The 20,492-nt window shown below is 55.4% G+C and overlaps 2 protein-coding genes across 2 annotated transcripts; one reads left to right on the top strand and one right to left on the bottom strand.

Annotated features, from left to right (window-relative positions):
* Positions 1–1,068: 1,068 nt before the first annotated feature.
* Positions 1,069–2,355, bottom strand: LOC119111788 (uncharacterized). The gene is made up of 3 exons (XM_037235612.1): positions 1,769–2,355; positions 1,334–1,588; positions 1,069–1,250 (listed from the first exon to the last, which is right to left on the bottom strand). Exons 1-3 carry the CDS (start codon positions 1,895–1,897, stop codon positions 1,113–1,115), a joined length of 522 nt encoding a protein of 173 aa, XP_037091507.1. The 5' UTR covers positions 1,898–2,355; the 3' UTR covers positions 1,069–1,112.
* An 8,935-nt stretch (positions 2,356–11,290) lies between these two features.
* On the top strand, positions 11,291–12,882 carry LOC119112600 (uncharacterized). The gene is made up of 5 exons (XM_037236820.1): positions 11,291–11,668; positions 11,849–12,103; positions 12,187–12,312; positions 12,508–12,539; positions 12,828–12,882. Exons 1-5 carry the CDS (start codon positions 11,540–11,542, stop codon positions 12,880–12,882), a joined length of 597 nt encoding a protein of 198 aa, XP_037092715.1. The 5' UTR covers positions 11,291–11,539.
* The last annotated feature ends 7,610 nt before the right edge of the window (positions 12,883–20,492 follow it).

Raw genomic sequence — 20,492 nt, 5'->3', positions numbered from 1 at the left:
GGGGCTGGAGCCGGTGCTACTTGACGCCGGCGGCACGCAGCCGCTGCCGCTCGAGCCATGCCGGCGAGACGGGACGTTTTCCCTGTGACGTCAAAGACGTACACGAGCGGTGGCCAAAGACGCGGTGGCCACAGAGTGGCCCATTGCCGCGGCCACGTCCCTGCAACAAACACAATTGCATGCGGCTTCAGACACATGTCAGCTCGTAAAGCGCGGCGTTTCGTTCAGGTATAGCTGACAATGACAAACGGCTGCATGTGGTGGCTACATTGACACATCGGAGCAAACACACCGACATTGGCCATGTTGGCTACCTTGGGGTGACACGCCGGGTGAGACGCGAAGAGTAGAGGCTGGCAGGTGTGCACTTACCCCTGCGCCTCCGGCTCTGCCGCCGCCGTGCTCACGACGGCGCCGTAGTACGCGCCGCTGGCGGTTAGGTCGGAGACGTCCCCGTCCGGCAGGGCCCGCCGCCATGCCGTCTTGAACGCCTTGGCGGCGCTACTGCTGGACATCGGGCCGCCGCCCGTGCCGATGAAGAGCTGTGAACAAACAAATAGCTTGATCACACAGGTGAGGGTGCAAGGCGCACCTGGTTGTCCCTGACAACACTGTAATCGGTCCGGCGTCTGCTGCCCGGTATCTGTGCATACCCTGTCGCTGCTGGCGGTGTCCGGCGTCAGCAGCACCGGTCACTCCGCAGAGATGTGGTGCAGCAGCCGGCGCCACAACTTGGGGCTGACGGCCACCTCTAGGGTAGCGCTGGCCGCTGTTTTGAACTTGTAGTTTTTGGTGAGCCGGCGCAGCTGGCCATCGGGGCGGACGATCTGCAGACACGCATGATGTTCCGTTCAAACCATCATTTCAGCAACAGACACGACAGACAGTAGATAGATCGACGCAAAACAAGTGGCGCGCAACAGTCAGTCAGACATCGGCCAGCCAGCCTGCTCACCCTGGCCTCGGGCACCGAAGAGGCGGCGATGCCAGTGACGTTGCTGGACGCCGAACAATGACAGCAGCTGGGCTAAGACGGGACACGGACGGTACTGACACATATATCACGAGACAAGCGCCACACATGAACATTACTCACAACCGCATAGCGGCAGTCAATCTCTTACGCTCAGGAAGCACTGCTCGACTTGCACGTCGACGAAGCGTGCCGCCTGGGTTTCGTGGTGCCGGCGCTGCTCCCAATCGTCACGTTTCATCGAGCGCTGCCATGCCGTCAGCCGCTCCTGCACGGCCTGTGAATTACGTGTCATTAGCGAACGGTGACGATGACGTGACAGACAACACAATCGACACATCACCTGTTGATGGCACTTACCGGCATGCGCGGCAGCCACGCCTGCAGACCAAGATTTTCGCAGTCTATTGCGCAGTAGGTGATGAGCAGGGACACGCAGCGGATCGAAGATTTTCGCGTGCCGGCTGTCATCTTGCGGGCTCGCTGTTGGGCTTGCAGCCAGCCGTCTGGCCCCTCCATGGCCAGCTGGGGGCCGGAGAGGGCCGCCATGATGTTCGGCATCATCATGTTCTCCGCACGACGGCCTGGGAGCAGCTCTGGCCGCAGGAGATGGAGCTGCAGACGAGGCTGCATTAGGCACCGCAGTGACCCGACAGCTCGCCGCCAGCACAACTCTGAGCCCCGCTGCATGGGACGGATCAGGCGGACGAAGCTAACACAAGATGACACGCAAAACACGAGTGACAACAGATGGCAGCAAGTAAATGGAAGCAGACCGGCATCGGTGGCACTTACCGCCGGCATGTGGCGCTGCACCTTTGTTGCGTTGCAGAAGCCACCCCGGACCCCACGCAGGAACATCGCGAAGCGGTCCGAGATGGCCTCCAGTCCCACCAGTGGCTGTTCAGACTTCGCCGATACCATGAGGTCGATTCGTTTCGCATTACTGTGTGCTCCCCATTATTCCCATGTGGCTGGGGATCCACATAAATGTGATACGACAGGAAGTGCTGTCCAGCCATTCCAATTCCTCCCAAATTGAGCGAGTCAAAAATGAGTGGTCACGCTTTGCTGTTGTTGTTGATTGGTGTTTTCGGGCGCGCCGACTGCGGTGGTCATTTGGCGCCCATAACGATGTTTGCTTTACCTAACTAATGGACCGTGTAAAGAGTCCCGAAGTTGATATGTTTAAGGAAAAGAAATACCTGTTTAGATTCAAGAAGGCGCGAGTTGTCTCCTAAGATGTCACAGAGTGTCAAGGACGAGTCACGCTGTCCAAAGTATCGTCGACGTTCTGCCATGAGGCGCGGACATGATACAAGCACATGACGAACGGTGAGAACAGCACCACATCGACGACAGATAGGTCTTTCGGCTCCTTGCAACAAATAACCGTGCTCTGCAGACTACGCATGGGCATACGTATGCCCAATGCGTAGTCTGCAGAGCACCACCTCTTCTTGTCTGACTTTGCGAGAACATGATAACCACTGGCCCAGCTTGGGTTTTATTGCTCTGGGCTTGTTTTCATTTATTGTTGTTGTTGATTGGGGCTTTAGGGCGCGCCGACTACTGTGGTCATTTTGCGCCCATAACAGCAAAATGGCTACCTACGACGGTAAATGACTACAAAATATATATTATTCGGAGATGAAAATGGCTGATTTGTGTGAGGAGCGCGTCATCGATACGAAGCTTTCGGCAACCTAAAAACTTCCTACACGCGGTATAAACTATTCAGGCAGGTGTATATAAAGTGCAGAACTTAACATGCGATACCAACTTGAGGGTATGTTGGATATGTGGTGAGCTGTCACCTAGTAAATCGGAGAGCGTCAGGGACGGCGCCGCCGGGCCAAAGAACCTCAGACGCTTGACGCGTAGTATGGGACAACATATGAGCACATGTTCCACTGTGAGCGTGGTGTTGCAGCGGCGACATAGTGGTAGTTCGTCGTGACATAGTAGGTATCGATGTGTAGCATAAGTATGGCCAATCCGCAACCGACACAGGATTACTTCCTCCCGTCTAGACTTTCGATAGGATGACTGCCATTCCTGAACAACTGGCTTGATGCTTTTCAGTTTAGTGGTGTCCATCGCATCCCATGTGCTCTGCCATTCCCCGCGCAAAAGGGCAGAGATGGGCGAGTACAGGTCTGTAGCGGGTATCGGAAACGCTCTGCGACAGGGACGACGAGTAGCACGCTTTGCAGCAGAGTCAGCCAGCTCATTTCCCGCAATGCCAACGTGGCTCGGAATCCAGCAAAGTACTATCGTCTTGCCAGCCCGGTACAGAGAGTCGAGACGCAGTAAAACGTCCTGTATATGGGGATTTACCGGATTAAAACGCCTTAGTGCCGAAAGGGCACTTAGGGAATCCGATAAAGTCACGTGCAGACTGTCTTCGCCCACCTCTATAAAGCAGAGCGCCTTAATGATGGCCACAAGCTCTGCAGTATACACGGACGCATGGGCTGGCAGTGTAAATGATCGCGTATCGGGACCACACACAAAAGCGGAACCGACACCCGTATCCGTTTTCGAGCCGTCTGTGTACGTAATTGTGAATCCCCGATATGTTGCGATATGCTTCAAAGCTGTTGATCTGGCAACGTACGGGATCATATTTTGCTTCTGAACCTCCGACAATGAGACGTCGACAGTTGGCGATACCATCACCCACGGGGCGGTCGGCAGGCTACGTGGGCGTGCCACACCCCGAAAACTTAAGCCACTCTCAAGAAGAACATTACGAACACGCACACAGAACGGCGCCACACGTGTTGCTTGTTCGGACTGAAAAACATTGGATATGTGGCGTGAGAACACAGCGTCATGTGTTGGGTGGTTCGGGAATTGCGCGAGCTTACAAGCGTATCGCATTCGTAACAACTGTCTTCGGGTAGCCAGCGAAGGTTCGTTGGCTTCCACAAGCAAGCTGGCTGTCGGAGACGTACGAAATGCACCAGTAATGATTCTCAACGCAGCATGATGGACCGCATTCAGTGTACGTTTTACGGACTCAGAGGCACCATCATATACAAAACACGCATAGTCCAGCTTGGAACGTATCAGTGAACGGTATAACAAAAGTGTTTTCCGATCTGCTCCGTAGGATGTTCGTGCCACACATTTCAATATGTTCAGTGTCTTAAAACGCTTGTCACGCAGAATGATAACCCCGAAGAGGGGCACCGGCCTCGGTCGGTGTAGGGGACTAGCGCCCCCTCGGGTCCCAGCTCCGGTAACGGGTGGACAGCGCAAGCTGGTCCTCTCAGGGCGTAGCGACCCTGCCGGTACGTGAGCTCCTGCTCCTTGTCCCGCCCGCTCCCTCCACACTACCCGCACTCCCGCATCCGGCCCTATCACCACTCCCCATCCTCGTTTTATTGGGGTCGCCGTGCCCCCTCGCCCACGTCCCCGGGTTGATCGGATCCTGGTGGCTGAGGGGCGCGTCGTGCGGGTCAGTCACGGCGCGCCCCAACACTCCACTTTGGCCAGAATATCCGGGGGCGTGGGGGGCCCGTGGGGCCCCACACGGGTCTAGCGGCTTGTCACTCGCGTTGCGGTTGGGTGCCCCTTGCGGGTCTCCGCTTGGGGCGCCTGGCCGCGCGCAGCAGCTTAAGGGGTCAAGGGGCGGCGGCGCTGAACCACAGTCAGGATAGGGAGGGGTCTCCCCGGTTACACCTGGCCGTGTGGGAGGCGTCGTTCGCCCCGTATAGCACCGGGGTAGCCCTGGCGGTGACCACCTCCCGAGGGAGTGTTGGGCCGTCCCCTTGTTGGGCTCCGAGGTGGGTGGGGAGCCTCGGTGCCGAAATGAAAACCACCTTTTATGGCTTCTTCTAACACTAAAAACACCCGTCCTCCGAAAGGGGGACGGACCTCGATAGCCCCAGGGTGCAGAGAGGAATCTGCGCCCTCCGGTCCCCGTTTCAGGGGCGGAACGGCTGCGACAGGTTTGGAAAAATTATAAGATGTGACAAGCTTCGGGATGGGAAAATAGAAGTAGAGTTCGCTAGCGGTCTGGAGGCAACCAGGGCCATGGCAGCCAAGGAATTTACGTTTACCGTTCGGGACGAGACTGGCAAGCATGAAAAGACCGTGTCAATATCAGCCATACCACATAAGACCAAAAATTCGTCCAGGGGCGTAGTCAATTGTTTCGATCTTCGCGACGTCGCCGGGGACGAGATAGTCGAGGAGCTCTCAGAGTTTGGTGTGACGAGCGCTCGCAGGATCCTCGTCAGACGGGGAGGAGAGCTGCTGCCCACCAACAACCTCATTCTGACGTTTAGTTCCACCGATTTGCCTACCGAGATACGTGTTGGATACGCTCGAGTGAAGGTTCGCCCTTATGTGCCTAACCCCATGCGGTGCTACCAGTGCCAGCGATTCGGCCACACCAAGCTCCACTGTCGTAACCGTCCAGCGTGTGGTAAATGTGCGTCATTCGAGCACACGAGCGAAGCTTGCACCTCTGCGGAACCCCATTGCGTGAACTGCGGCAAGGACCAAATCCCGCACACGACGTATGGCCGTACATGTCCGGCCTACGCGAAAGAAAAAGAGATTATATCGATCAAAACCTCTAGAAATGTCTCTTTTCGTAAAGCTCGTGAACTTTACAACGACAGTCATCCAAAAACATCGTATGCGTCCAAAGTGAAAACTTCGTTCCCACAAAGTAATGCCATCGAGCACATGACGGCCGTTCAGTTCGTGGGACTTCTGAGGTCGTTTGACCTGTCGGTTGTTCCCTCGGTCCGAACGCCCGACTCCCAGTCGGCACCCCAAGCTCCCTCTCCGCCGATCGAGCAGTCGGTGGACGTCGCACCGCTGGCCTCCTCGGCGCGCGCCGGATCACCAGCGGGCGACGGTTGGACGACGGCTCGGCGTGGTCGGAGTCCCCGCGCGCCGCCGGCCTTGCCTTTGTCTGCGACCCAATCGGTCCCTTTGCCACAGACACCGCAGCTTTAGAGCACATGGCCTCCTTTGACGGGTACAAGATGACTTATACAGATGGTTCGAAGACGGATGCAGGTGTAGGGTGCGCTTTTGTGTGCGGATCGACCACACGGTCATTCACACTGCCTTCACACGCGTCGGTCTACACTTCCGAGCTTATAGCCATTAGCAAAGCTCTCTGTTTTATTGAAGTGGACGATAGCAATCTGCATTTAATTCTTTCCGACTCCTTGAGCAGCCTGCTGGCTGTTAGCGGCTTCTCCCCGTCGAATCCACTTGTTCAGGACATTCAATCTCGCCTTAGCTCACTGGATCGAGCAGGAAAAACGGTCGTTCTATGCTGGATCCCAAGTCACGTGGGGATATGCGGAAATGATCTTGCTGACGCGGCAGCAAAGCGCGCTACGACAGGGACTAGAATTCCTATAACACCACTACCTGCTCAAGACATGTACCCCGCAGTGTCGCTGTTTATGCAGAAGCGATGGCAGTTCTACTGGAACTCGCTGAGCGCCAACAAGCTGCAGTCGGTGAAACCCCGCATTGGATTATGGCAGTCGTGCTTTCGGGACAATAGGGTGGAAGAAGTTGCCCTTTGCCGGTTACGCATAGGTCACACATATGCTACGCACCGTCACCTGCTATTGGCTGGCGACAGACCATGCTGCGGTCGATGCTCTGATCCACTGACCGTGCATCACGTACTGGTCGCTTGCCGCCACCTTACGGCAACGAGAGCGCAGTTTTTCGGACGCCACGTCCAGAGTCGAACGCTATGCGACTTTTTAGGGGATTCTTCGAACATCGTCGGGTTTGGTAAAGTGCTCCAGTTCCTTCGCGCTATAGATTTTCCTGTAATCTTCTCATCATGATGCTAGGGCCGATCATCATGGCTCTATAGGGTGACCTGATTGATGCACTTCTCTGATTGACGGCTCTGCATGAATCGATAGTTATGGGCGCTGCATGACCTTTAGCAGTCGATGCGCCCTAAATCCCCAAATAATCATCATTATGCACCCAGCTGACGTAGCAAATGAAATCGCCCGCGCATTCTCCGAACGGTGTGGTAACGGCAATGCCGTCCCGCAGTTTATGCGTCACCGGATCCGCTGCGAGGCATCCCCTGTCGACTTCAGCACGACGGAGCAGATGTCGTATAACCGACCTTTTACAATGGCCGAACTAATTTCCGCGATCGGATCGCTGCGCAATGTGGCAGAGGGTCCAGATCTAGTTCACAACGCCATGCTTAAGCAACTTCCCACTTCAGTAGTTGAGGCCCTCTTAGCGACGTACAACAATCTCTGGGAGAATGGAGGTTTTCCGGAGTCGTGGCGTGAGTCACATATTGTCCCTATGCTCAAGCCTGGTAAGAGTGGGGCTGACCCTGCTTACTATCGCCCTATCTCACTGACATCATGCGTTTGTAAGTTGATGGAACGTATGGTAAACGTGCGTTTGTCGTGGTTTTTGGAGCGGTACAACGTTTTTACGGCTGCTCAATGTGGATTCAGAAAAAATCGCAGTACCATTGACCATCTTATAGCTCTCGACGCAGACATTCGCACCAGTTTTAGGGAAAAGCGACATGTTGGCGCTGTGTTTTTTTATGTTGAAAAAGCTTATGATACGACGTGGCGTTACGGCATCCTGAAAAAAGCTCTTTCATTATGGCATTCGAGGAGCCATGGGCACGTTCTTAGCGAACTTTATGACCGATCGTTCTTTCAGAGTTCGTGTTGGCTCACACTTCTCGGATAGGTACCAACAAGACAATGGCGTGCCCCAGGGTAGCGTTTTGAGCGTCGCTCTGTTCGCGGTTATTATTAACGATATTGGTGACTCCCTTCCAAAGTCGGTCAGCCGCTCTCTCTTCGTGGATGACGTCGCCATCTGGTATGCCTCGTCAAACTTTGCCTCTTTGGAACGTCGCTTGCAGTTGGCTGTGATCAGCCTGGCAAGATGGAGCGTTATAAACGGACTACGTTTCTCGACCTCGAAAACAGTTGCTATGCACTTTTGCAGACGACGTCGTCAATGCCCCGCTATGGCTTTAAGGCTGTACGGCCAGACCATCCCAAACGAACCCAGTACCCGCTTCTTGGGTCTGCAGTTTGATAACCGTTTATCGTATGGGTCACATTTGAAAACCCTACGTGACAACTGTTTTAAAGCATTGAACATATTGAAGTACGTGTCTCGAACATCTTATGGAGCGGACAGAAGAACACTGCTACTGCTATACCGCTCACTTATACGTTCAAAACTTGACTATGGCTGTTTTATTTATGACCGTGCGCCGAGTGCCAGCAAACGTTTATTAGACACCGTGCACCATACCGCATTACGCATTGTGACGGGGGCATTCAGGACGTCGCCAGTTGCTAGCCTTACCGTGGAAGTTAATGAACCGGCGTTGGCACTGAGAAGGGAAATGCTTGGCATGCGGTACTTTTGCAAGCTGGCTCAATTTCCCAACCATCCGACTCACCGAGCAATCTTTTCACGTCATGTGGAAAGCAAGTTCCAAAGTAGCGGAAGGCTGTCCGCTATTCCATTTGGTGTCCATATGAAGAAGCTGTTCCGGGAAAGCGACATAAGGTTGCGTGGTGTGCTGAGGTCGCGTCCCGTATTAGTGCCTCCATGGGAGCTAATCTCGCCAAAAGTGGATGTATCCCTTTCATGCACAAGCAAACAGGGAGCGATCCCATGCGACCTGAGATCGAAGGCTCTGGAGCACATCGGGTCGTACATAGGTTTTCAAGCCACATATACTGATGGGTCGAAGACGGAGGTAGGTGTTGGTGCTGCATTTGTGAATGACCAAGCCACCCGGTCCTTTTCTTTACCGAAACACGCCTCAGTTTACACGTCCGAGCTCGTTGCAATCAGTAAAGCCCTATGCTTCATCGAAGTTGGTGAGGGCAACTCACACGTGGTCTTATCCGATTCTTTGAGCAGCCTGTTGGCTCTGACAACCTATAACCCACCTTGTGCCATTATACAGGATATTTTAGTTCGCCTGACAGCGCTGGATCTTGCTGGTAAAACTGTCGTCTTATGTTGGATACCGAGTCATGTGGGTATCGCAGGTAACGAGCGTGCTGACGCGGCCGCAAAACGGGCAGCGCGTGCACCTTGCACCCGTTCTTTACCCTTGCCGGCAAGGGACTTTTACCCTGCAATCGCGACCTTTGTGAAGGCGAAATGGCAGCGCTGCTGGGACGCCATTGTAAACAATAAGTTAAAGATGATCAAGCCACAACTGGGTCTATGGTCTTCAAGCTCACGTAAGCTGAGACACGAAGAAGTAACCCTCAGCAGGTTACGAATTGGCCATACGCACGCAACACATAGCTACCTTTTGTGCGGTGAAGAACGCCCTAAATGTCCTCGCTGTGGTGCGTCACTTACGGTTCGCCACGTTATTCACTCCTGCCCACAGTTCAGAGAAGAGCGGGCACTTTACTTCGGACGAAATGCGTCAGGTCTTACCTTTTCAGACCTTATTGGTGACGATTCTCGCATGCTTGGCACCGGACAGCTGTTTTCATTTTTGAGAAGCGTAGGATTCACAGCCATTTATACGCCACGGAAAACTCTTAGCTGTTATGGGCGCAAAATGACCCTAGAAGTCGACGCGCCCTAAAACCCCAATCATCATCAGGATCCCTTCATCACTACCTGCGGACCCAACGGGGTACGGCGAGACCCAGATAAGACTGAGAAGCTGGGGCCGAGGGGTTGCTAATCCCTACTCTGAACGAGTCAGAGCCCTTGCGGGAGGCACGTTTCGTCTGGCCCCTCCTCTTTGGCCGGAAGGGGCGCTTTACAAGCCTCCCCAACCGCCCGCAGGATCATTGGGGCACGCAATCCCCCCCCCCCCCCCACCACGGAAAGGTAGTGCCTCACGGGGGGGGGGGTGGCCACGTACCTGGCCGGTCGCCTTCGTCCGAGGCCTCCTTCTCCGCTGGCGCTGGTTATGACGATGCCGACGAGGGGGACGATGCCGCAAATGTCGAAGAAGACTCTTCTTTTCAGCGCGTCGTGCCCGCCGCCTCTGGCGCCGCGCCTCTCACAGCGCCTTCGCCTTTTTCGACATTGTCCAAGCCTGTGGGAAGAATAAAGGTGATATTAGGCTTGGCAGCTCAGACGTCATGAACGCTTCGCGACACCCTATGCCAGCAAAGGGACCGACACGCCTGTTCCTGCAGGAACAGCTGTTCACATTCCGCCTGGGAAGGCGATGTTACACCTGCCTGAGAAGGCTGGCCCATGGACAGATTGGTAGCATCTTCTCGTTCCCTTCTGTTTCTTTGTTTTCTACAAACTTGTTTGGCAGTCTCTTCCCTTCCTTTAAGTCTAAGTATTCTAAGAACTAAGTCTAAGAGCACTCACCCAGTTTTTGTCCGGCCCACCAGCGGGTTGAAGCACCGGCCTTTCCACTTCAATGAGGTACTTCAGCCTTTCCCAGATTTCAGGTGTTGTGGTGATTTGCAGGTGGGCGGTCAGTTCGGTTTTCAAATGGTAGCAGGCAGTGAGTTTCATTGGACGGCCGTCCACTTCGGCGGTCTGAAAGCAAAACACCAGGTTTTGCGTTTCAGGGCACAGCAACTATTGCCTGGTGACACAGTTATTTATGTCGACAGCATTACTTTCCGTTGCGTCGGCAGGCAGGCACTCACCTGAGCGCTGTAAACGTCCTCAACCCAGACGCCTATGACATGGCTGGGTCGTCCAGCACAGGCCAAGAACATCCAGGTTAATAGGCCGTCACGTGCCGCTCGTCGTCGTTGGCATCGTCCCCCTCGTCGGCATCGTCATCACCAGCGCCAGCGGAGAAGGAGGCCTCGGACGAAGGCGACCGGCCAGGTACGTGGCCAACTCTCCTCTCTGTGTGTGACGGCAGACTGGATGTAAATGTCCTTCTGCCGCAGCTGCCATACCCGTGTGCTTACCCGGGCCGTGTCAAACGGATGATTCTGTGTTGCAGCGTTCAAGCCGCGGCAGGGCCGGCCTCGCAGCGCCGCCTCGAATCGCCAGAGGCACGCGTGCCGCCTGCCGCCGTGCCGCGGCGCCACCTACCTCAACCTTACGCGGCACATAAGGATTGTCCATCCGCGGGTAACCGATGGACTGCATGCTGTGTGCGGTTGTTGTTTGCCTTCACTTGCGTGTGCGTGTTTCTGCCGTCGATGCGTCATGCATGTCCACAGCAGTGCTGTCTGCCTTATCTTTTCAGCTGTCGACTTGTGTTTCAGCTTGCCGCACGCGCGCCGGAGGAGGCAAAGCGTCTCCGAGCCGCCGAGGCCGACTGCCCTCCAGCAGCGGCCAAGCGCACCCGGCCACGCTGGCGCTGCCCGTTCGGCGCCAGTGACGGGCAGCACCAGTGCCCGGCGGTGGTCATCAACCTAACACGACACCTGCGGGTGCAGTTCCCGGCAGGCAGCCAGGGTGTTTCTGTGATCGTTTGGACGTGCGTCTCACTGTCTCAACACCGCGTGTTGTCGCCTTTTCGACGTATTCGGTGTGGCATCGTGAACCGTCTGTCCACAGTTCCAACAAGCACACAGTAATGCGAAACGAATCGACCTCATGGTATCGGCGAAGTCTGAACAGCCACTGGTGGGACTGGAGGCCATCTCGGACCGCTTCGCGATGTTCCTGCGTGGGGTCCGGGGTGGCTTCTGCAACGCAACAAAGGTGCAGCGCCACATGCCGGCGGTAAGTGCCACCGATGCCGGTCTGCTTCCATTTACTTGCTGCCATCTGTTGTCACTCGTGTTTTGCGTGTCATCTTGTGTTAGCTTCGTCCGCCTGATCCGTCCCATGCAGCGGGGCTCAGAGTTGTGCTGGCGGCGAGCTGTCGGGTCACTGCGGTGCCTAATGCAGCCTCGTCTGCAGCTCCATCTCCTGCGGCCAGAGCTGCTCCCAGGCCGTCGTGCGGAGAACATGATGATGCCGAACATCATGGCGGCCCTCTCCGGCCCCCAGCTGGCCATGGAGGGGCCAGACGGCTGGCTGCAAGCCCAACAGCGAGCCCGCAAGATGACAGCCGGCACGCGAAAATCTTCGATCCGCTGCGTGTCCCTGCTCATCACCTACTGCGCAATAGACTGCGAAAATCTTGGTCTGCAGGCGTGGCTGCCGCGCATGCCGGTAAGTGCCATCAACAGGTGATGTGTCGATTGTGTTGTCTGTCACGTCATCGTCACCGTTCGCTAATGACACGTAATTCACAGGCCGTGCAGGAGCGGCTGACGGCATGGCAGCGCTCGATGAAACGTGACGATTGGGAGCAGCGCCGGCACCACGAAACCCAGGCGGCACGCTTCGTCGACGTGCAAGTCGAGCAGTGCTTCCTGAGCGTAAGAGATTGACTGCCGCTATGCGGTTGTGAGTAATGTTCATGTGTGGCGCTTGTCTCGTGATCTATGTGTCAGTACCGTCCGTGTCCCGTCTTAGCCCAGCTGCTGTCATTGTTCGGCGTGCATTGTCCTGGTGTGGTCGTGGCTGGATGACATGCCAGTCTTGTGTTTATTCAGCTGTCTTTTGACTCACAGTCCGAGTACGTCGCCGCGCTGACGGAGTGCCCGCCGGTCGGCGAGTTCCCGCCACTGCCGGCCGAGGCCCGCCAAGCGCGTGACGATCTGATGACAGTGCTCATGCTCCTCTGCGCCGGTCGGCCCAGCAACGTCACTGGCATCGCCGCCTCTTCGGTGCCCGAGGCCAGGGTGAGCAGGCTGGCTGGCCGATGTCTGACTGACTGTTGCGCGCCACTTGTTTTGCGTCGATCTGTCTACTGTCTGTCGTGTCTGTTGCTGAAATGATGGTTTGAACGGAACATCATGCGTGTCTGCAGATCGTCCGCCCCGATGGCCAGCTGCGCCGGCTCACCAAAAACTACAAGTTCAAAACAGCGGCCAGCGCTACCCTAGAGGTGGCCGTCAGCCCGTCAGCGCCGGCTGCTGCACCACATCTCTGCGGAGTGACCGATGCTGCTGACGCCGGACACCGCCAGCAGCGACAGGGTATGCACAGATACCGGGCAGCAAACGCCGGACCGATTACAGTGTTGCCAGGGACAACCAGGTGCGCCTTGCACCCTCACCTGTGTGATCAAGCCATTTGTTTGTTCACAGCTCTTCATCGGCACGGGCGGCGGCCCGATGTCCAGCAGTAGCGCCGCCAAGGCGTTCAAGACGGCATGGCGGCGGGCCCTGCCGGACGGGGACGTCCCCGACCTAACCGCCAGCGGCGCGTACTACGGCGCCGTCGTGAGCACGGCGGCGGCAGAGCGGGAGGCGCAGGGGTAAGTGCACACCTGCCAGCCTCTACTCTTCGCGTCTCACCCGGCGTGTCACCCCAAGGTAGCCAACATGGCCAATGTCGGTGTGTTTGCTCCGATGTGTCAATGTAGCCACCACATGCAGCCGTTTGTCATTGTCAGCTATACTTGAACGAAACGCCGCGCTTTACGAGCTGACATGTGTCTGAAGCCGCATGCAATTGTGTTTGTTGCAGGGACGTGGCCGCGGCAATGGGCCACTCTGTGGCCACCGCGTCTTTGGCCACCGCTCGTGTACGTCTTTGACGTCACAGGGAAAACGTCCCGTCTCGCCGGCATGGCTCGAGCGGCAGCGGCTGCGTGCCGCCGGCGTCAAGTAGCACCGGCTCCAGCCCCCCAGTCGACGCGTGTCCCGGCGGTGACGACGTCGGCAGAGCACCAGTCGGCAGCAGCAGCAGCAGCGAAGAAGACGACCTGCCGGCCGACGGCGGCTCCATTGTGCCGCCCTCCGAGGCGGCCCTGCCGGTGGGGTGGCAGGAAGACGTGGCCGGCCTTATGCCTGCCAGTCTCGCTGCTCAAGACCAGCCAGAGGCTGCCAGCCGACAACCATCGCCCCAGCACGGCATCGGGAACTCCTCCCCAACTTCGCCTCTGCCGGCCCTAACCACACCCCAGCCCAGCGCCCCCCGGGCTAGCGTCACCGCGCCACCGGTGATCCGACGGCTGGTCTGGACGTCACTCGAAACTAATGCGGTGATGCGTGCGGCCTCCGATTACATCTGTGGCCGCACCAACGCGTACCACCACCACATGGTTGTCGAACAACCCGGTGTGTCTGAATGCTCGCACCGCTTTAACCGGACCCAGATTTATGAAAAATGTAAATACCTCAGAAAAGTGTACAAACTGAGTAGTTCATAAGTGTGTGTTTGTGTGTTTGTGTGTGTTTTTTTGCGTGTGTCTGTACAGGAGAGACGGCCGTTAATTTTCTTTTTCATGGTTTTTGTTTTTGGTTTCATTGGAGTTTCATCGTTTTTTCGTAGTGTACGTGTTTGGCATGTTAAAATACAGAACTATATTTATTGTACCACATCTTTGGCAGGGAGAGTTCTGAAGTCCACAGATCTCAGTGACTGAATGTGCGTTGCAATAACATCCAGAAACATGAAACCATCGTTTACTTTCTGTTCGCATCTGCAGTTTTCACCGATCACGTGAAACAGGATAACACCGGTAACGGGAACGAGAACGGTGATCGGGAATATCTACATGCTACGTAAGTGTGTCAGTGACTATTTCATCGTCTTTAAAACATTCCAGCACGCCTAACTCCTTGAACGCCCGCCTCTTGTCCAGCAGAATGCCCCAAATCAATGCAAAAGTGAAATAAACGCATCCTTACGCCGTACAGTAACATTTACATCGAGTGGCTATCTTGCGAGATACGGCCATTATGGCCGCCAGGGCCGGGAATAGCTACATGGTACATACGAGTCACATTTCGATGCCCTACCAAACGGCGAAAAATAAAGATTAAGACATTTCAGACACACTTTTTTTACTCAGATCTGGAAAGCTGGTAAAACAGCCCGTAAGCCACTTTGTTTCGGAAAAGAAAAAAAGAGGGAAAACGTCACCTTTTGTACATTGATTGACTGTGTCCAAAGTTGTCGCTCTATTACAACGCGATCTTGTCAGCTTGTAAACAACAATGTCAGGTAGCTATAGATATCATAAGTTTGCGGATACGCCGTCGGGAACGGCCTCCAGGTGTAGGGGTAAGTGCACACCTGCCAGCCTCTTCAGTCTTCACGTTTCACTCGGTATCAATCCAAGGTAGCCAACATCGTCAATGTCGGTGTGGTTGTACAGCCCCGAGGTGTCAATGTATCCGCCACATGTGGCTACTTGTCATCGTCCGCGATGTTCGAGCGAAACGCCGTGTTTTTGAGTTGGCATGTATCTGAACCCGCGTGCAGATGTGTCTGTCGCAGATATGTGGCCGTGGTGATGGCCCACTTCGTGGCCACCGCCCGGCAGGTGCACAACGTGTTCGACTCCTCCGGCACGTCGTCGCGCCTCGCCGGCATGGTCGTCCTGGAGCGGCAGTGGCTAATGGTGAAAAAAAAGCTCCGCCCCGGCTCCAGCGCCCTCTGACCCGCCGTGGCAGCAGCGCCGGTGAGCCGGCTGCTCGTGTGGACCACACTTGTGACCGGTGTGCGGCAACGTGCGGCGTCCGAGTACATCCTGGGTCGCATCAACAGCTACCAGTATCGTACGGTGATGGAGCAGTCTGGAGTGGCGGAGTGTCAACCGGTTTCACTGGACGCAGATTTACGAAAAGTGCAACTATATCCGTAAACGGCATAGCAAGACACCGGCACAGTAAGACACCGCTCCACAAGTACATCGCTCTGCCGCTGGTGACGCTGGTGCCGTAACCAGGGCAACGGCACCAGCGACCAGCTGCCAGCCGACAGTTACCGCCGTCCGACTCGGCCCTGCTGCCCGAGTGGCGGTGAGAGATCGCAGGACATCCGCCAGCACTAGTGTCGGCAGGCGGTGAGCTAGGCAATAGCGCTTCCAATGCGACGCGGCAGCAGCCGCCCGCCCACCGCCAGTAAGGCCTCGGCTGGTCACCGAGGAGACCACAGCAATCCAGCAGGCTGCAGCCGACTTTATTGTCGGGAGAGAGCCAATATCCTGCCCACACCATCACGCCCAGCAGGAGGCCCTGTCTGCGTGTTTTGGGGTACACGTTTAAGAAAAGTGCGCGTACCTGAAGAAGTCACAACTCACGGGAGCCTGCAAATGTCAATGGTCGTTCCTCTTCCGTGTCGCTCTGTCGTCATATGTTGCTCTGACATGTAGCTATGTAACTTGTATGGCTGCGTTGCTTCCTTGTGTGTAAACGTGTGTTGCTTGCCAAGCGCTTGAAGCATGCAGTGCCAAGACAGATAAACCGCTAATCCATTTCATATTTTACGAAGTTCAAGAGACGCTGACATTGGGTGACTAAATGTCGCCCGTGACGGCTATGAACAGAATGACCTATCAAAAGTACTTTCTACTATATATCTATTACTCTTTGCAAGTGCTTCCGGTGATGCCATGGGACTGGAACGGTGTCATCACGCTTCTCGGGGTGCTATGGGATTGGCTTGGGTTACCACGCTTCTTGGAGAGTATTTTCGTCGCAACATTTAACAGCGATACGCCGGGAACGTAAGCAGCTGCCTTCATGCATAAGGAACTCAGTCGGTTTTTCACGCCTTTCACACGTAGCAGCACACCACAAGAAAACACACGTGTGCATCTCGTCCGAAAAATAAACCTCGAAATTCGCTTGGAGCTGCACTATGCACGTGTTTGAATGTCATGCAGTGCATTTTACAGAATCAGATACCATGAGGCATCAGGGTAATATGGCGGCCGGCCTCGTTACCGGTCCTGCCGACCGCGCGTGTCGCGGAGATATTGGCCGACAAGGGCTGGCGAGGGAGACAGCCGGCCGCCCCGAGCAGACGCCCCGTGAGCTGGGGGCGAGCGGGCTCAGCAGGGCCGACGGCAAAACAGGGGAGACATAGTCCCACAAACGGTCACGGATCAAGCCCGAGGACGAGTCATATCAGCGGGCTACAAGAGTCTGAAAAATCAATCTTGCATTTCTCACACTTGCCGTGCACGGCGGTGAGAAGAAAAGGCGGACAAAAGTGCAAGCAAGGACGACGGGAAACCGACAAGCAAATCCGGAGACCAAACAAGCCACTCTCCTTAGTATAGCCCCAGCAGGATAAAGACGACGAGAGATGCGCCCACTGTAAAAGGGGCGGTAGGTCATTGGCTGGGAGTTCTCACATGAGCATTTTAGCGGTTAGTGTGCTGCAAACATTGCTGAACACATCCACTGGAAAAGGCAAGGCAACTAGAATGTATTAATTGTCACGGTAGTGAGGAGGGAGTCCAATGAGATTTGTAATTCGGGAGCAGCTGCTTTAAATAGAAATGCTATGGCATTGAGAGGGATTTCGGGAATACTTTTATTACCAATCAAAACGAACGCGTCTGATCTGACCGCAAAAGGAAGGTAATGAAAGGTGACATATTCTCTCCAAGGACACGTCAAGACCTTTGGCCCATGGAGAATGCAAGCAAATACGCCGTGTCTTTGTCATCAGAGTATCTATTATCGGGCAACGATGCGGGTGCGGCCGTACGCCGGTGCAGGTGTAGTCTTACGCCGATGCGGGTGTGGCCTTACACTGATGCGGGTGTGGCCTTACACAGATGCGGGTGTGGCCTTACACCGATGCGGTTGTGGCCTTACACCGATGCACCAGATGACACCCGCGTGACGCCTCTGCCTCCATCTTATGGCAGACTATATCTACACACACACACACACACACACGCACACACACACACATATATATATATATATATATATATATATATATATATATATATATATATTCTACGTGCTATAATATAAAGGCTACAAGGTAGTTTATAAGTAAACTCGATACCAGGAATACAAACTGTTGTAACCAGACTAACCTACACTTGATATTTCACTTGGGGTTTCACCAGCTTTCGAAAGATATAAAAAACTATAGTTTTGAAGATAAGAACGTTTGCGATGTTTGACGTATTTGGAGAATTAAATGTGCTCCAACACATAAGGGATGAAGATGACTTCTTGCTGGGGGTAATATTTGACATTGCCTTCAACTTCCAAGCCTCATGACTTCCCTGTCATGGTCATGCCATCAAGCTTGCAAGTAGCATACCGGAAAGGCAATATACCACTTTAGTAATTATCAGCACACGTATAATCACCGCACGATCGCGTTTTGAGCTGTGTTTCAGTTGTGTGAGGTACGATGGCCACCCCGTGTCCTCTTACCTCCGTCCTCACTCGGTCTGTCCTCCCGGTGTGGCCGATCACAGGTGGTTGAGTTCTCCGACACGGGATGCGGTGTCCGGGTCAGAGACACCAATCACGGTAGGAGAACTGGCTGTGGAGCACGTCGGCGAGCTTCGACATCCGGTCTGGATACACGCCCGCTACAATTTGACCAGCGCTGTCGGGCATCGTCTTGTTCTATGCCTGATCATGCTTGAGCCTTCGTCGGCATGTAGCCCCCCTCGCTGGGCTGCTATGCGCGTACGGTTGAGTGCGCCAGAAGATACACTACACCCAGCTTTCCTGACGTCATTGTACACGTGCTTTCCAAGGTAGGACATGGGCTCGAATCTAATCGTTTCAATCCGTTGACATCAATTTTCCTAGTACTGATTTTCAGCGGCTCCGGCCGGGTGCACCTTGGCGTTAGATATCTGACGCTGTTGTTCTATGCGGTTCGGCGCTTTTTTGTGTTACGGTGCTTGACAGTTGCAAAGTCCAGTCCGCCGAGCGATTTTCAATTGTGCTTATTGCCGCCACCGATACTAGATGCATGCGATGGTGAATAACACAATCACGAGTGAGCTCCAGAGTGGAATGGATGGGGCTAGCTGGAAGGTCGGGATGAACCCACATGGGGTCACTCTCCTGGACCACTGGAAGCCCTGGGATAGCCTGGTTTCCAGTCTGTGGCTGGGAGGGCCTGGACAAACTTGAGAGCAGCCATGGCTTGTCAGGCCAGGCTGGCTGCAGATGAGGCGGAGACCTGTGGCTCGCAGTGCCCAGACCAACAGGCGCACTTTTGTGGGCTCAAAGTTGCTCCTGATGTGTAAGGCCATCTCCCAGCCAATGGCCTACCGCCCCTGTTACATTGGGCGCAGCTCTCGTCACTCTGGGCAAACCGCATCGTGGTGCCCTCTGCTCTGCGAAAGGTGATGCTCTCGCTCCTGCATCAGGGACACCCTGGCGTCATGGCAATGAAGTCAAAGGCACGTGCGCACGTGTGGTGGCCCGGCATGGACGCAGCCATCGAGTCAACCGTGAGGAGCTGTCATGCCTGTCAACTGAACCGGCCCCAGGCCTCTCCAGTGGCGGGGAGCCCATGGCCGCACCCGGAGGCACGGTGGGACCGTCTGCACATGGACTATGTGGGGCCGGTCGATGGGGCGATGATTCTGGTCATCGTGGACGCCTACTCAAAGTGGATATGGGCGTTTCCCACGACGGCGTCTACAGCAGAGACGACGACGAACGAACGGTCGCGGATAGCCTTCTCAGAGCCACGCGTGGTGGTGAGCGATAACGCCACAGTGTTCACCGGTGATAAGCCTCGTCGTTTTCTCACCGATAATGGCGTGCAACATGTGTTCTCCCCTCCTCTGCACCCGAAGTCCAACGGTCAGGGCGAGAGTGCAGCCAAAGTGATCAAAACTGGTCTGAAGTAGCAAAGTGCTGGGTCGCTGCAGACGCACCTGAGTCGGGTCCTGTTTCAGTATCGGACCACTCATCACTCGACCACTGGCGTGTCGCCCGCGGAGCTGCTGCACGGCCGCCCGCTGACCACTCACCCGTCCCGGCTGCGGCCAGACTCCGCCCTGCTCAAACGTGTCCGAACCAAACAAGAGGGTCAAACACTGGCGAACAACTGGCACGCGACCGCGGTGCGGTAGTTCGAGACTGGCGGCCCGGTGTACGTGTCTGCGGTCGACCAGCGGCCCTGGCAGCCAGCGGTGGTGGTGGCGGTATCGGACCGTCAGTGTGACGGCCGCCGCTTCCGTCGACACGTGGATCACCTGCGGGCTCGGTCGCCGGACAGCCCGTTGGTCAACAGTGGGATGGCAGCTCCCGTTCCGGAGTGTCCTGTGTCGCCGGATGCGGCCACAGTGGAGCGGGCGAGCCCCGACTCTCCTGACAGAGAAGTGCGACCTTGCTCTCCCTTTGCGGCCCTGCGCCGGTCGGGTCGAGAGCGTGTGGTACCCGCTCGTTATCAGCAATGTTTATGACGCCATGTCGGATGGTCGGACGCGCTGTCAGTTGTGTCTTAATCTCGGACTCGCTAATGTTACGGGGAAGGAGTTGATATGTATATAGGTTCTGTTAGCAGTCGCAACCAAGAGGTGTCGCCACTTCCGCGGCGGAGTGCTTGATCACAACCGAGGTCGAGTACTCAGCTCGGATCTGTGGGTGGTTCGAGAATCTGGAATGCAGAGCCGCACGCGGTTGGTGCGCTTAGCGAATTGTTCCATGAATCATTCACGGATAAATCACTGCACAGACAACAGTGACAGCTTCACCATGGAACTCCGCGGTCTTCAGAAGAGCGAAATGGGCGACGACTCGAGAAGAAAACACGG

This window comes from Pollicipes pollicipes, unplaced genomic scaffold (genome assembly GCF_011947565.3).
Source record: "Pollicipes pollicipes isolate AB1234 unplaced genomic scaffold, Ppol_2.1 Scaffold_7261;HRSCAF=8764_pilon_pilon_pilon, whole genome shotgun sequence".
In the NCBI taxonomy this organism is placed as follows: Eukaryota; Metazoa; Arthropoda; class Thecostraca; order Pollicipedomorpha; family Pollicipedidae; genus Pollicipes; species Pollicipes pollicipes.
The sequence above is the reverse complement of the archived record's forward strand: the minus strand, read 5'-3'. Positions and strand labels throughout refer to the sequence as shown.